This window comes from Cloeon dipterum, chromosome 4, assembly GCF_949628265.1.
Source record: "Cloeon dipterum chromosome 4, ieCloDipt1.1, whole genome shotgun sequence".
Lineage (NCBI taxonomy): Eukaryota > Metazoa > Arthropoda > Insecta > Ephemeroptera > Baetidae > Cloeon > Cloeon dipterum.
Genome location: NC_088789.1, coordinates 28,016,410 through 28,031,172, shown reverse-complemented (window position 1 = coordinate 28,031,172; position 14,763 = coordinate 28,016,410). Strand labels below are relative to the sequence as shown.

Below are 14,763 nucleotides of genomic sequence, written 5' to 3'. Positions count from 1 at the left end.
TGCGAATTTTGAGAAAACAATAATTCGTTTTAAGTTGGTGCAATTTAATAATTAACTCCTCTTGTCAAGCCCAATCAAATGAGCGCCAAATTTGAGATCATCGGACAAGGTCAAAGGAAAATTTCCGAGTGTTTCTTTTTATTTTGAAAACTAGATCCATTCTATAAAAATCCGGAACGCCCCTCAAAAGTGGTCTCAGGGTGCATGTTAACTTGTGTGAAAATTTCAAGATGTTGTCCGGCTTCGTTTTCAAGAAATTTAATTTTGAATTCTGGAAAACACTAAATTTTGAATTTTTTTCAAATGTTTTGAGCGCTAAATCTCGGGTTCTAAGCGTCAGAAATGCAAAAACTGAACTTCATTCGACTTGAATTGACTTTCCCTGGCGAGCTGAGTAATTTTTGGGGTGCTCAACCCTCATCCCTCAACCCCAATTGGCCATAATTTCATCTGCAAAGTCGTAAAGTGAATATTTTAAACCGTTGCGATTTTTTGTTCTTTTATAACAGGAATTTTAAATTTGACACGCCTGTTTAGAACACAGGTAAAGGATGATTTGACATTATTCGATGGGAAAGACTAGTGATTTTCCCTCCAATATAGAGTTGCTGAATCTTATTGATATTTACACAAAATTGTAGGCCTTTGGTTTTTAGATTGACAGATTTGAAGTTTCTGGATATAGATGGTTGCAAATAACAAATAACACTGCACAGGAAACTTTTTCTTCTCCCCACAATAAAAACGCTAACCAGCACAATTTTGTTGGAAAAGTGCTTACAGTTATAACCCCAGGCTAATTCCATATAACCGGTGTCTAAGTAAGGGATGCGTTCTGCTCCACCCTAATTGGCTGATCCACATTAGTTGGTAGAATGGACAAGAAATGCTCCATCAAATGATAATGATTACAGACAGTGAAAAAAGATACAGATCTCTCTGCCTAATTGGCTTAATTGATGCGTGGGGCAAGCGTAAAGCGTAAAATTTCCACCCACAAGCAATAATCAGAGACGCGAGGACCGCTCCTATAGCTCCTTTTTAATAGTATTCTGCGAAATGCATTTTCTGGAAGTGGAAGGACGTGATTAGCCTTACAATCCCGGTTGATCCGGGCTAGGCGTCGAGCAATTTGCCTAAAACCAATATTGTAAATTAAACGTCCGGAACAGCAGGTAGCGTGCCGGTGCAATAAACGCAATAATAATAATTCCACTCGTCTTGTTTCCGGCGAGCCGAGCCGAGCAGAGAGAGAGAGAGAGGCGCGCAGCCACTTTGCGAGTGAGTATGCTTTGCTTGTTTTGGGGCGGTGCTCCGCGTGTGAATACGTGTTGTATACGCAAAAGTTGGTGGCTGTGTATGTGTGTGTGTTTGTGCTGATGCAACTTTATAGCGGCGGCGGAGTGAGCGGGCGCAGAATAAAAGCGGCATAATATTGTAAATTATTCCCCTCTCTGTGTGTGCATTTGCAATGCTAATCAATGTTGATGAGGGTATTCAATGAAGAAGTTTTTATGTTGCTCCGCGTAACAATAAAAGCAGCAGCGGCGGCGGCGGTGGGGCTGTTATAATAATAAAGCGGGCGAGTTGCCGCTTTTCGCACCCCCGCCGAGCCTGAAAACTATTTTGTCGGACGCGAGTGAGTGAGCGGTGGCATGGTCATATAATAAGCAGCAGTCTGGCCTCACATAAACCACTCTTCTTGCCTCCCTTCCATAAACCCGCTTTGTAATTGCTCTTCACTTAAGCCGCCGCGTCTTCTCCTTTTGCATTAGGCCTCGTCTTTTTTTGCTTTGCTTTGCAGTATTAATTTGCCTTGCAAATATTGTGTATGCTTGTTTAACTGTTGATCGTCCATTACTTTTCGGCTCATCTAATCAGCAATCTCTTTTTTACTTGACTTCATTTGCTGGCTGCCTCTCCGATTTCGTAATTTGTGTCTCTCGTTTAGAGAAAATCCTTGTCGTACTTGAAATACTCACTTAAAAAATTGGGTAAGAGCCAACATTTTTTTTCTAAATTGTCGTTTATATTTGTGAGAAATATAAAATGGGCTCAAAATTATCAAATATTTATCCTGATTTATTTCAAACTTTAGGAATTTGTCCTCAAAATTCGCAATTTATTGGGTAGATTTCTACGAGAAATTGAAATAAAGCGTAAAAATTTGAAATCGAACTCTTCCTTGATCCTGATCACAAACAATAAACTCAATGAATTACTTTCAAAATTTTAAATCTTTAGCATTTTAAAAATCTTCACTTTATAGGCAGTGAAGCAATATTTTTATGGGCTGATAGTTCAGAAGGTTTTATTCCAAGAAAGGTATTAGGTAAAATGAAAAACGAGTGCTTTTAATTTTTCAGGTACTTTTTATTTTTTTATGCTTTTGTTGTTTTTGTATAATATATCTTATTTTTATGGTGAAGGTTATCCTGCCATTTAGGGTAGTAACAAATCTTCCTCTTGATTTCATCTGCGCGTTGAAGCAATATTCATCATGAGCTTTCGCATTTTTCTATACAAAAATTAAAATTCTCAGCACAACACTTCAACTTGTTGAGACACAAAAGTTTTTCCAAAAAATAATTTGCTGCACAAATTAAGGCAAAGGATAAGAACCTTCTTTCTTGTTTTTCTCTGTAAACATAGTCAATGATGATAGTTTAGCAGCAGATAAATTTTTATACAAAGCATTCTCTTGATTTTTCTTGTTTTGTTTTTTTTAAATTTACACTGTGTTGTTCAGAGTCACCCTATTCGTAAGCACACAAGAATGAGGATAATTTATCTTCCCGCGGAGAGTCGCCTTCGACATGTGACATTTGGCTGAGACAAGAAAGCGAGAAGACATATTACAAATCATTTTTTGGTTGCGTAAGTACAAGTTTTTGGAGTTAAGCATTTTCGTGGAGACACCATTCTCATCTTCATTTAGTTTTGTTTATACAAAAATTTTCTCATCAGCACTCGTCGTTTTGATTTTTCGGCAATGTTGCGTTTTTCGAGGCTGCGTGTGTGTGTGTGTGTGATTCTCTCTCATTTTCACAAGTTATAAGATGAAGTAAAGTGCTCAAGTACATTTAGTAGTGAGTGAGTGAGTGTTTGCTCCAATTCCACTTGTTCGCGTACTTTCTCTCTGGTTCATCTTTGGGATGTGTATGTGTGTGTGTGTACACAAAAATTTATACAGCGCAGTTATCAGTTAATGGCACAAAATGCATTTTCATGGATATAATTTTTTCATCTCTGAGTGACTCGGTTGGAGAAGCAGAAAAAAATAAACCGTTTGAGCGAATAGACAACAGCAGTTGAGTCGAGAAAACATGTACAGAAATCATCATCATCGCTGATAAATACACAAATAGTATATTAAATTAAAGAACAGCTTCGATCGATACGTAAATAAATATATATGCGCGAAACAAAAATGTAGTGCAATACCGCATAATGGGAGGGCGTGTGGCGCCTCCGAAAATCAACCCACATTAGCTTAGAGAACATTCGAAATGATTAAAAATTAAAAATACTTAGTCTTGATAACAGTAAAATGTGTGTGTGTATGTGTATGTGTGTGAAACCTCTAAAAAATAATGATGCGATATAAATCAGTTAGTTGTGTGTTTTTCGTTTTTTTATTTCCTGCCTACCACTTCGCGCGGATAGAGACGGATGTTCGGCCGAAGAAACTATGTATTTTATTTATTTTGTTTCGTGGATGGAAAGCGTTTGCAACTAACAATGGGTGCCGCCGAGCGAATTTGAACCATTCCACTCGGCTCTGCGTCGTCTAGTGTAAAAAGTCATTAGTCGTCAGTCACGTCAGCACGCTGTCTATTATAATAATAGCAGTAGAAAGTTGTATTTGGCCAGAATGTAACACCTACGCACATTTGGAAAACATAATCGCATATAATATATAAAATTGACTACAATATGCCTACGCGAATCCCTGAAGTAATCGAAAAGACGAGTTGGTTGGTTGGTTGGTTGGTTTGTTACACACGCGTGTAGTTGGTCGAAAATGCAATGGAAATTACTGGAACACAGCCTTATTTGAAAAGAATCAACTTAGCGTAATTATTTGCGTGTCGGGAGAATCATTCGTCTAGGCTCGACTGAACTGAAAATCTGCGCGGGTTTCGTGGTTTCACAATCACTACTCGTTTTTGTATTAATACAATTAATTATAGTTAATTATAGTTGTTGATTCACTTCAGCGCACGTTAATTAGCATATACATGGGACAAATCACAGCCATTTAAAAGTAATATTATATATATAATATTCTACAAGAATATCTCCACGAACACTAACTATCTATCTGCGTCGTCTAATTGTATTATGTTTTATGCGTTAAGAAGAGAAGTCGAAAAACACGAATGTTGCGAGTGTGTGTGTGTGTGTGTGTGTGTACATTTAAATGAATTATTTATACGCTCGATTTAATTATTTATACTGGCGAGAAAGAGGGAAATTTATTTACACGGAGGTAGCATGTAAGTAACCACAGGTATTGCGAAACGGCCACCGTACTCTCTGTACGCCTTCAAGTCTGATCAAACGGCGAAAAAGGCCAGCGAGGGAGTTTGAATCGAGTTTGTAATGATATACGGACCGATCGGAGAGCTGCTTTATATCTTTTTTTTCTTTATCAAAGCAGCCAACCTTCAATGCACACAACAAAAACTTTCACCTTGTATTGACGTAATCGAGCAATGCACGAGATCCGAGATCAGCGAGGCGCTCGCATTTTGATGCGCGACTTTCTCCGCACAATTATCGATCAGATTATTTGAAGATTTTACAAATAAAATGGTGACTCGAGTTATTGCGTGCGTTCCGTTGGCTGGCTGATTAAATAAAAAGAATGCAAAAGAAAAAAAATATATATGTTTGGTGTTTGTGTGTGTATGCTGGGGGAACTCGGCGTTATAACTCACTCGAAAAGATAAAAAGCGGTTAATGTCGCGGGGGGGCACTGGCTCGTCAAGTCACACAGTCAACAAAAAACGCTAATACGAAGCTTTCCATCGTCATGCAAATTTCCGAGGCACCGTGTGTGAGTGTGTTTGGCTGGTGCCGCGGAGAAATAGAGAGAGAAAGAGAGAGAGAGAGAAAGATGTGTGTTTTGTCTTACACTCTATAGAGCACGACCTCATAATTTTTCAGCAGAAATGATCTTTAGCATAGATTTATTACGGTGCAGTTGCTTTTAGAAGGATGAACACAACACTATTACACATCGATTCTTTTTAGTAATTCTTACAGTATGCATGCGCGCGGATGAAATGTACGAAAGCCTCTGCTAGGCGCGTGTTTAGATCCACAAGCATCATTATTTTGAAGAATTGCGAGTGTTCGTGTGTTGCTACGGAAGAGACATCGTCTGTCAAGCAGGTTGCACTTTATCGCGATAGATATTATTTTATTGTGTGGGCTTGGGTGAGTGTGTGTTAATTAGTAAAATGTTATACAAAGTACTAAAATCTAAATATCATTTTTATTTAGCTTTTTGCTTCCTCTTTAATAGTTTTCTCTCACTCTCTAAATATAATCATCTCTATATTTTCATCGTATGTACAGTACCGACTAAGTGTTCATTTTCGCTTCAATTTCGTTAAATCAATCAATCCTTGTATGTATGATCGCGTTGAAAAATGCAGTAAAAACCTTAAATATATCAACATGTATATATGCGCGCGCGTGTGTGTGTGTATGTGTATATTATGCAATTCGGTAAACGCGCCCTGCGGGGGGCGGCTCTATAAAAAACTACGGCATCAGAAGTCCCATTTCCTTGCTTTTTTGTTTGTTTGTCAAAATCAGTCCAGCTTCGCTGCGTGATGGCGGATCACTGATAGTAACTGTTGTAGTAGTTATCCCAACAATAATAATATTCAGCGGCATTACCATCGTCGGGATACAAGTGCTGCCATCACAGTCTGTAGCGCTAGGACTCGAGGGACGCGATCAAACTGTGAAACACCACTGACTGCAGTTCACCGAAAATGGACGAGTGTCCGCACGAAAAGTGTTGCTGCTCGGACGCGTCCATGGGCGCCGAATTGGCCTGGTCGGCGACGGCAGCGCTGTCGGCGGAGGGGCGTAACCGGTCGTCGCCGTCGCTGTTCACAACGTCGATGTCTTCGTCCTCGCTGTCCGAGCACGAGGACGGCGGCGTGTCCAGCAGCGGCTGCTCGCACACAACTAATCTATCGTCATCACTGGTGTTGACGACGTCGAGCTCGGCGTCGTCGGCCGCCGGCTCCGTCATCACGACGTCGTCCATCTTGACTGGGGCGATGGGCGTGGCAGGCTTGTCAGTCTCGCATTTCTTCATCAGGTCGTCGGCGGTGTTGCTGTTGTTGTTGAAACTCTCCTTCAGCACCGACGGCAGCTGAATGATGTTGATGTTCTCGTTCTGGGGCTCGTCCTCCAGCACGACTCGCTGCTTCTTGCTGGGCACCTGCACGTCGTCCTCGTCGTCGATGGACGTGAGCAGGCGAGGCGTCGGCGGCATGTAGAAGTGGCTCAGCACGTCCTGCACGTCGCAGTCGTCGCTGTCGTCGATGCTGAGCGAACGCTTGCGCTGGTTGGTCGGCGGAGGGGGCTTGTCGGCGGCCGGCTCCGGTTTCAGCTCGAGCTCGGGGGCACGGAAGGCGCTGTTGATCTGGTAGATGCCCTGACGCTGCAGCTTCTCCTCTCTCGCCTCCCTCTGCAGCCGCTTCATCGTGTTGTTGATCAGCACCGACCGCCGGAGCGAGCTCTCGTGGTCCTCGATGCGCTTGAACTTGCCGATTGAGATCTTGAGCACCTTGCGGCGCTCCTCCTTGAGCCGGTACTTGGGGCTGATCATGCTCGGCCGGCCCGTCTTGTTGACGTACGAGTTGGTGCTGCTGAAACGGACGCAGCCGAAAATCGAGTCGGACGACGAGGTCGTCGTCGTCGTCTCGCTCGAGTCGATCTTCATGTTTGCGAGTCGCGGCGCCGGCAGTGGGGTCAGCAACGTGCTGACGGCGGGCGAGCTCTGCGATGACGAAATCGGCGATGACTTGTTGGCAGCGACGTTGGCGTTCGGCGTGATGTTGTTCAGACACCGGTTTCCTGCAACACACAGACAGAAGCGAGACATGAGAATCTGCATTATTTTGATTGTTCACGGTGCTATATAAAAATGTGTGAAATCAGTTAAGAGCGCTAAACGTCTGATCACGACGGCGTGCTTTCGTTTTCTTTCAATGAGAAAACCTTTCTCTTCTCGCCCAATCTCCTCTCGGTTCGGCCGCGAAAGGCGGTAAGGGTATTTAAGGTCATTACGAAGGTGAAATTTGATCATCATGCTTTACGGGCGCTGTCTGGCACGTCAAAAATTATTGCAATGACAAACTCGTTTCTGCTCACAGCTGATAAGTAACGAATGAACTCCAACAAGGAGCCGTTGCGGCGGTAATTCTATATTGCAAGCCAGCCAGCCAGCTTGCATAATGAAGCGGCAAAAACTGCTGCAGGCTCCATTTTCTGCTTTTACTTCTTCAACACACACGCATTGATAAATCTGTTTCCGCCATAATTCGATTTCTGTATGCCTGTCGATACGCACTTCTTTCCTTCCTCTCGTTCGGCAGGGATTTATTCGCAAAGTGACAGGCCGGCCTGTGCTTTTTAGATCATGTAGATGGCATTTGTCTAAGAAATAAATCCGTCCGCGTTCCCTTCGTCAATTTCTGCGCGCCGGGTAAAACTCGAGCGTGCGGCGCAGCAGACTTATATTTCATCGGCACTGCAAGAGACGACGGGCTGGATGGCGTAACACACTCACTCGCCTCTCTCGCGCATGTTTTATTCATACAACTTGACTCCTACGTAAATAAAATCAAAAAATACATCTAAGAAGTTACACTCCACTTAAACCTGTTTACTTTCATCCGTGACATTTATCACGCAGCGCGGCTTCTTTTTTTCTCCGGCGGCAGCAGCAGCAGTGCGAATTTATCTAATTAGGTGTCTGCGCATTGAATTATTTACTGTTTAGCAAAGCATATACTTTCTCTGTTACAGACACATGTATGTGTTTGTGTAGCACAGCAAGAGCATGCGGTCTACTTTTTACCGAGCGCGCCAGTTTCAACATTGGTCTATCTAGCTCTATCGGTTTATTGAAAGCAGGCCGTCTCAATGCAGCATCGAGACGCGCGATAAACGCCGTGTTTCCTCTGCAGTGTGTGTGTTTTTTGTATTGATTATTAATTTTGTTTTGCAAGCCGCAAGTCACGACGAATCGGTGTGCTGGTGTTCAGTTCGCGGAACGAGAGAGAGATATCTTCCTCGAGCCATAATATAAAATAATTAGACGCAACATTTTAGCAAGGAGGCTCGCGGAGAGCGAATTAATGAGCCATCCAGCCTGCGCGCATATTTACATATATTTCAACAGCAGGTGTAGCAAAATGTGCAGCGGCAAGCACCTCGCCGTAATTATAATACGTTTACGTCGGCGGCCAACCAACCAACCAACCAACCAACCAGCCACTTTTGTACAAATATTTTCTACAAGCTCGTGCAGAACACCGGTGCGAGAGCAGCTAATATAAAGGGCGGCGCGGGTAATGATCAAAGTTTCATTTTAGTAGGCGTGAAAGGTTGTAAAAAGTGCTGTGTGTGCGCGCAGCCAAACCACCCTATAAGCCGAGCCGCGCGTACGTGCGCAGTGGCTTTTACACACACCAAAGGTGTTGGTTGCTCCGCCGTACTCGATATTAGACGCCCTAATAGTCGGCGCGTAATGAAACGGCCGCTGCTACAACTGTTATTTTTGCGGCAGATGTGCGGAGAAAAATTGGCTCGCCATAAAAATTATCGCCTTTTTACAAACACACATAACCAGCGCGGAAGGAGCCGACGAGTTTTGGCTGGTGCTGTTGCGGTCTCGGTTTGTTTGGTTGAAACATTATATTTAAAGGCGTTGTGCGTCGATGTGGTAAAAGTAGGGCTGAGCGAAAATCAAAAGTTTTCAATAAAATTGAGCCTTGCTTCAACAAGGGATAACGCGTGTTTGTTAATCTAAAGCATGGCCGTCGGCGCGTTTAAGGCTTTTTCATTCCAACATCGCGGCTGTGCCCATTTTAATGTACATATAAAGCCGCCGGTGGTCGGCTGTTTCAATCCTTGCCAGCAGTGAGCTGTGAATAAATATCACATAATACCTGAGCCACCTGCCTGTCTCGTTTATTCGACGGCATATCGTGTGGCAGGCAGGCAGGCAGCAGATTTTTAAGGCCCACGGAGCGTCACATCCTGCTTCACTTCCCGTCTTTTTCAGCCGCGCGCGAGCATATTCAATTCACAGCAGCAATTTGCAATACGCATTCTCGCTTGCTCAAATAATAGACAATCTCATTAGCCTGCGCGAATAGCGGTGTGAAGCTGGAGCGCGGCGTTTCTACTTTTCTGCTTCCTCCACGCCGCCGACTTAAAAACAGTTAAGCAAAGTCAACGTGGATGGATGCGTCGAAGGAACGCGCTCGCTCGGCATCGAGGTTAAAAAATCGGGTCAATTTAATAACAGCAAGCAGGCAGCAACGGCCAGCGTGACTCTGGGAATAAGCGCGAGCAGACAGACCACTGCGCCGTCGCCTCAATCTTTGCGCAACCTATTCAAACATGGCCGCTCCTAGGGTCTCGGCGTCTGCTTGCAAGAAAAGGGCAACTCTCAATTCGACCAGGTGGTTGATCCGTGGTGGATATCAGATGTAAACAACGCTCTCCTTATCGACATTACTCGAACTTTCGCGCGGAGGCTCTGTGGGCGGCCATTATGCGCAGTCGGCGATTGGTTTTGACTTTCGCATCTCGTGTGCAAACCTACGGTCGCCGATTCCTTTTTATTTGCTGACCGATAAGACGGACACACGCGGAATTGGCCGACAAGATTGCCTCACGCGCTCCACGTGAAATTTGAGCACCACTTTCGGAAGAGGCGAATCTGGCCGGCAGAAGTGAGCACGTTTTTACGTGACTTTCTGCTCTCTGCTGCTGCTGCTGAGCTGCTGGATAGTCGGCAGATTCGAATTACAAAGTTGCGAGACCTTGGAATATTAAAATAAAAGTTTGATTGTTTGCAGCCTTGTGCCAAAAGCTATAAAAGTCGGCGCGCTCTAACTTTGGCCCGGCGTATTAAAAGCCAGCAAGAGAAAGAGCAAATTGCTGTGCAAATTTATTCAAGTGCGTTTGCTCTCCGATGTGTATTATTGTCTCGAGTTTGGAACAACGGAACGGCCGCCCTGGTCGCAAAATCGGAGGTTTTAGCAACACATTATTTTCGTATTATTAGCAGCGAGCTGTAGTGCTGCATCTTTTGTTGCTCTCTGAAGCTGTTGTTTTTGTGGCCATAAAATTTATTATTATTACTGTGCATTTCTATCTCACTCATCCTTTTTGCTATTCGGATTTAAGTATAGCCCGAGCACGGCGGTGCGCGCATGGTTTGACTGACTCTCGACACAAAAAGCACGGAAATTTATTCCGAAATTCAGGCCAACGTGAAACGAGACCGATTCATTTGATTGCTTGCCTGCTGCAAACCCATTTTTTTCATACTTGCTGTGTTTACAACTCGCTCACGCACTGGCCACTTTTTGTCCTGGAACGGGGGCAGACCATTTTTTTGTTTGCTGCTGTGTTGTAAAATGGTTTGGCGATCGCTTTCGAAAAACAAAAGATGGCAGAGAAGATGTAGCAAATTTCTTCGGAGATTTGATTGATAGTCACGCGGCTAATGTGTTCCAGAGCAGACCTTTTACATATACGGAACACCTTTTATCTTTTTTTTGAGGCTTCGTATTCCACTTCGCAGCCGAGATAAAAATAAATGATCACAAACACACACACAGTACCGCTGAGTAGTTGCATGAGTAATTGCGCCGGAGCAGAAATGAAAAATGACCCATCATCTTGTGCACGGTCGGTACTTATATAATAATCTCCGAGCCGGTATATAATAATTATTATGGATTCGAGAGGCCCTTTTGGCCCCTGCTTGGATTACAGCAGCGAGACGAGGAAACAATGGAGATTTATGACACCGCTGAAGCACCTCGAGAGAGAGAGAGAAAAGAATTATACCTGCGCGCAGCCGGGCAGCTGAATAAGAACGATTAAATTATTAAAAAGGTCCTAATGGCACTTTTATGTTTGTTGCTTTTCTTCCCAAGCGGGAAATTCACTCGCGCTTTTTTCCATTCTCTCTTTCTCTCTCTCTCCTGATATATATTATTGTTTTTCTCCCTGGAGAACAGAGAAATTACTTTAGTTTAGTATGCATTATTCCGGTGTTGTGCGCGCGAGCGCGAGTGTATTTCCTCGGCGCGGCGAGAACGAGAAGAGAGACAGAGAGAGACCTGGCCGTTGGCCCCGTGCATCGTGTGTTTTGTAACAGGTTTTACTCGTCCAGCTGTAGCAGCCAGGGCTACGTGCACCTTCACAATGCCAGCCGCGCGCGCCCCACCACCTTCGCGGCTTTTTAAACGTAATCATACACACAACACGCGCTGTGAGAGAATTTTTTTTTTTATTTTGTGAGTCGGCGTGTAGAAATGTTTCATTAAAGTTATGCATATTAGTTAGCTCGCGTTTAAATTGTCCGAAAAAAAGCAGCGTAGAGAGTTGTTTGCTTCTTTATTATTTTTATGCAAATGACTGCGAATTACAAATGTGAAACGTGCCTAATTTTTCCCTCGGAGGAATTAGTTTTATCTGCGCTAAATGAAATTTTCCACTCTAGTTTGCGATGAATTCGAATCGATATAAGTCAAGCCGGCTGTTTAATTAGACTTGGGCAATCGCCGAGATCTCAGCTCTTATTACCCGCGAGCTCTCGGCGGCTGCGGCGGCGGCGGCGAATTCTTCCTCCTTTCACTACTCAATTTTCAGCACGTACTCCAAGAGTCTCCGCAGCTTACATTTATTCACTCTCAAATTAAATCGCGAGCATTTGACATTTTCACGTCCCGAAATCAGTCACGCGAGCCGAGAATTCCTCATTAAAAAGTCAAAAGGGCCGAAATAATAATAAAAAAGGGAGCACTGCCGCTTTGTGCTGCTACTGCTGCTCATCGCTGTTGGCGCGCGCGCGCGTCGTTTCGTTTTATCAGCGGATGAGCGTGTGTACTCGCCCTTAACCCATTGAAAGCCCTTTTTCATGTGCTGCTCTGTTTTCTCCATTGTCTGTCAGTTGTCACTTGATTAAACTTGTGCTCAACTACGTTGTCATTGGTATTGATTTTGCAGCACTCTCTCGGCGTTTATATTTTGTGCGGCTTCCGCGGCACACCGAATTTCTGCCAGCCTGCCTCCGGCGCGTCATTTTATAGTTGTTGTAATAATTTATCCCCTTTTGCTCCAGGCGGATCATCTGCCTCAGCCTCAGTGTTGACCATTATTTCCGCAAAAAAGAGCCGGATTTTTCGCACTCTTTTAATCGCGTGTAAATATATGTCAAATTCAAGTTTCAATCAAAAGCACGTCTGCGAACGAACAAACAAACGCCAACAGCCCAGAGATCCAAATGCGGTGGAAAATCCAGCCGGCCACGTGGATTGCTTATTGATTAGCCGAATGCACAGCACGCGGTGCATGATAATTACTTTAGCAAGCAAGCCAGCGTGCACACCTTGCCCTTTAAACGAAAAGCTTTTGATGCTAACGCACATATACAAGCCTGCAACGTGCAGATATAATGCACATTTATTTGCACAACCTGCTGAGTGAGTGTGCAGGGGACCTTGCCTCTCGGTTTCGCATTGAGAAACAAAGACCTTGTCGCTTTAACTTTTAACAGTGAGAACAAACCAACGAACGAACGAAAGTACAGCTATTTACGATTGGGCGTTCGTTGTGTTGAGGGCCGAATATAACAAAGGTCACGAAATTTGCTTGCGGCTTTCCAATGCACCCCCCGATCGGCCGTTCGTTCGTTTTTTTTAATTAAACAAACGCTCACAATGGCAGACACATTCGGCAATTTGTTTAACAACAGAGGGAAAAATTATTCTCTGCCAGCAGCAAACCAAAGGATAAAATTACATTTGGGTTCGTGTGCGGCGCACACATACACATACACACACACACAGGGCTGAATATGACATTGATTGGTTGAGCTGCCGCCGCTGTTTAATAATGTTTAGCCCATACAGCTGAATAATCCACCCATATAACTGTGTGCGCACCAGCCGCTGTTGTTTGCGGGTAAAAGGCAGCCGGTGCTGCATTACAATACAGCAACGGCCGCGTTTGTGCATGCATATTATAGCCCGCTCCATCATCATCATAATTCTCGTAAAACAGCCAACCGCACTAGAAAGGCTTTAAATTGAGTGCCTCACTTTGCGCATGGTTCCAGCTATACATCTATGCATCGGTTAACCAAAATTATCTTTCTGCTCTTTGGTTATAAGGGTTAAAATTAATTTGAAGACACTTAATGAGCAGGAATCGCGCAATTTCGAGACAGTTCAAACAGGAGCATCAAATTTTCATATTCCCTAGAGCAAAATGAACAAAAAATCTTTTTTTGACTCGAGGGATGAGATTATGGCAAATTGGGGTTGAAGGGTGAAGGGTGAGCAACCAAAAAACCATTCTGCTCGCCAGGGGAAGTCGATCCAAGTCGAACGGTATGCAGTTTTTGCATTTCTGACTATTAGAACCCGAGATTTGGAGCTCAAAACATTTGCAAAAATTGAAAATTTGTGGGGTTTTTCGAAATTCAAAATTTAATTTCTCGAAAACGAAGCCTATCACCACGTTGAAATTTTTAAACAAGTTCACACGTACTCTAGATGCATTTGAACCTGACATTAACATAATTAAAATTTATCGAATTATTTGCTGTTGACTTAAGACCTTTAAAATTTAAAATAATCCGCGTGCTAGCCGCGGGCAGGAACGCATTAAAATTCAGGGACTTGAATTAGTTTATAGTGTGATGAAAAAGGCTGCGGCCAAGGCTTTCTCGGAGAGGCGTATCCGAATGCTCTCACATTTTGCGAAAAGCCAATTGCCCTCCACATCTGTCACTTTTTGCCAGGCCGTAAAACAAATTCCACGAAACGATCGTTCGCTCCGTTCGGGTCGGCGTCGGCCGCCGCAGCCACTAAGCCCAAGGATGGCATCAACACGCATATGCAGCCACCAGCCAGCGGCACTGCATTTTAAACGCCATTTCCTCCGCCGCCCGTGTGCACAACATGCAGTAGCAGCTTTTTCATTTCGCGACGTGCACCGTAAAATGACGATCGTCGGCCGTGGTAATTACTTGGCCGCCGGAGCACACACTCACACAGCACACACGAGTGATAAACACAATGGCACATACGCTGTGCACTGCACTGCACGCCAATTTGCGTCACGCTACACGTTCTGCCGCTGGAAATCATTCTTGCGGCCGACCGGTGATCTACCGCCGCGATTATTTACCATCAACAGCTGGAGAACACTCGATGAAATTGATTTTTGACCGCAGATAGAGGCGGGCGGTCAGCGCTCGGCTTTGTGTTTGCTCCGATGCCCACCGATAAATTTGGAAACGCACGCGGACCTTGCGGGCAGGCTCGTTAATTTTTTAGCAGCCCCACCGACTTCCAAACTGGCCGGTTGTTTATGTGTTACACAGCAAGAAGTGCCGAATTTTAGTTTTTTCCGTGCCATTTTTTTTTAAATCGTCTGAACATTTATTGACTTTATTTTAAGCTTTGGGAAGTTGAA

General features: G+C 44.0%; 1 protein-coding gene across 1 annotated transcript in view; it reads right to left on the bottom strand.

Moving 5' to 3' along the window:
• Window positions 1-2,352: 2,352 nt before the first annotated feature.
• LOC135941801 (uncharacterized) overlaps window positions 2,353-14,763 on the bottom strand; it is a 120,730-nt gene continuing 108,319 nt past the window's right edge. Inside the window, exon 2 of the mRNA XM_065487536.1 lies at window positions 2,353-7,107. Within this exon, the coding sequence (XP_065343608.1) occupies window positions 5,954-7,107 (1,154 nt within the window). The 3' untranslated portion in view covers window positions 2,353-5,953. The remainder of the gene's footprint in view (window positions 7,108-14,763) is intronic.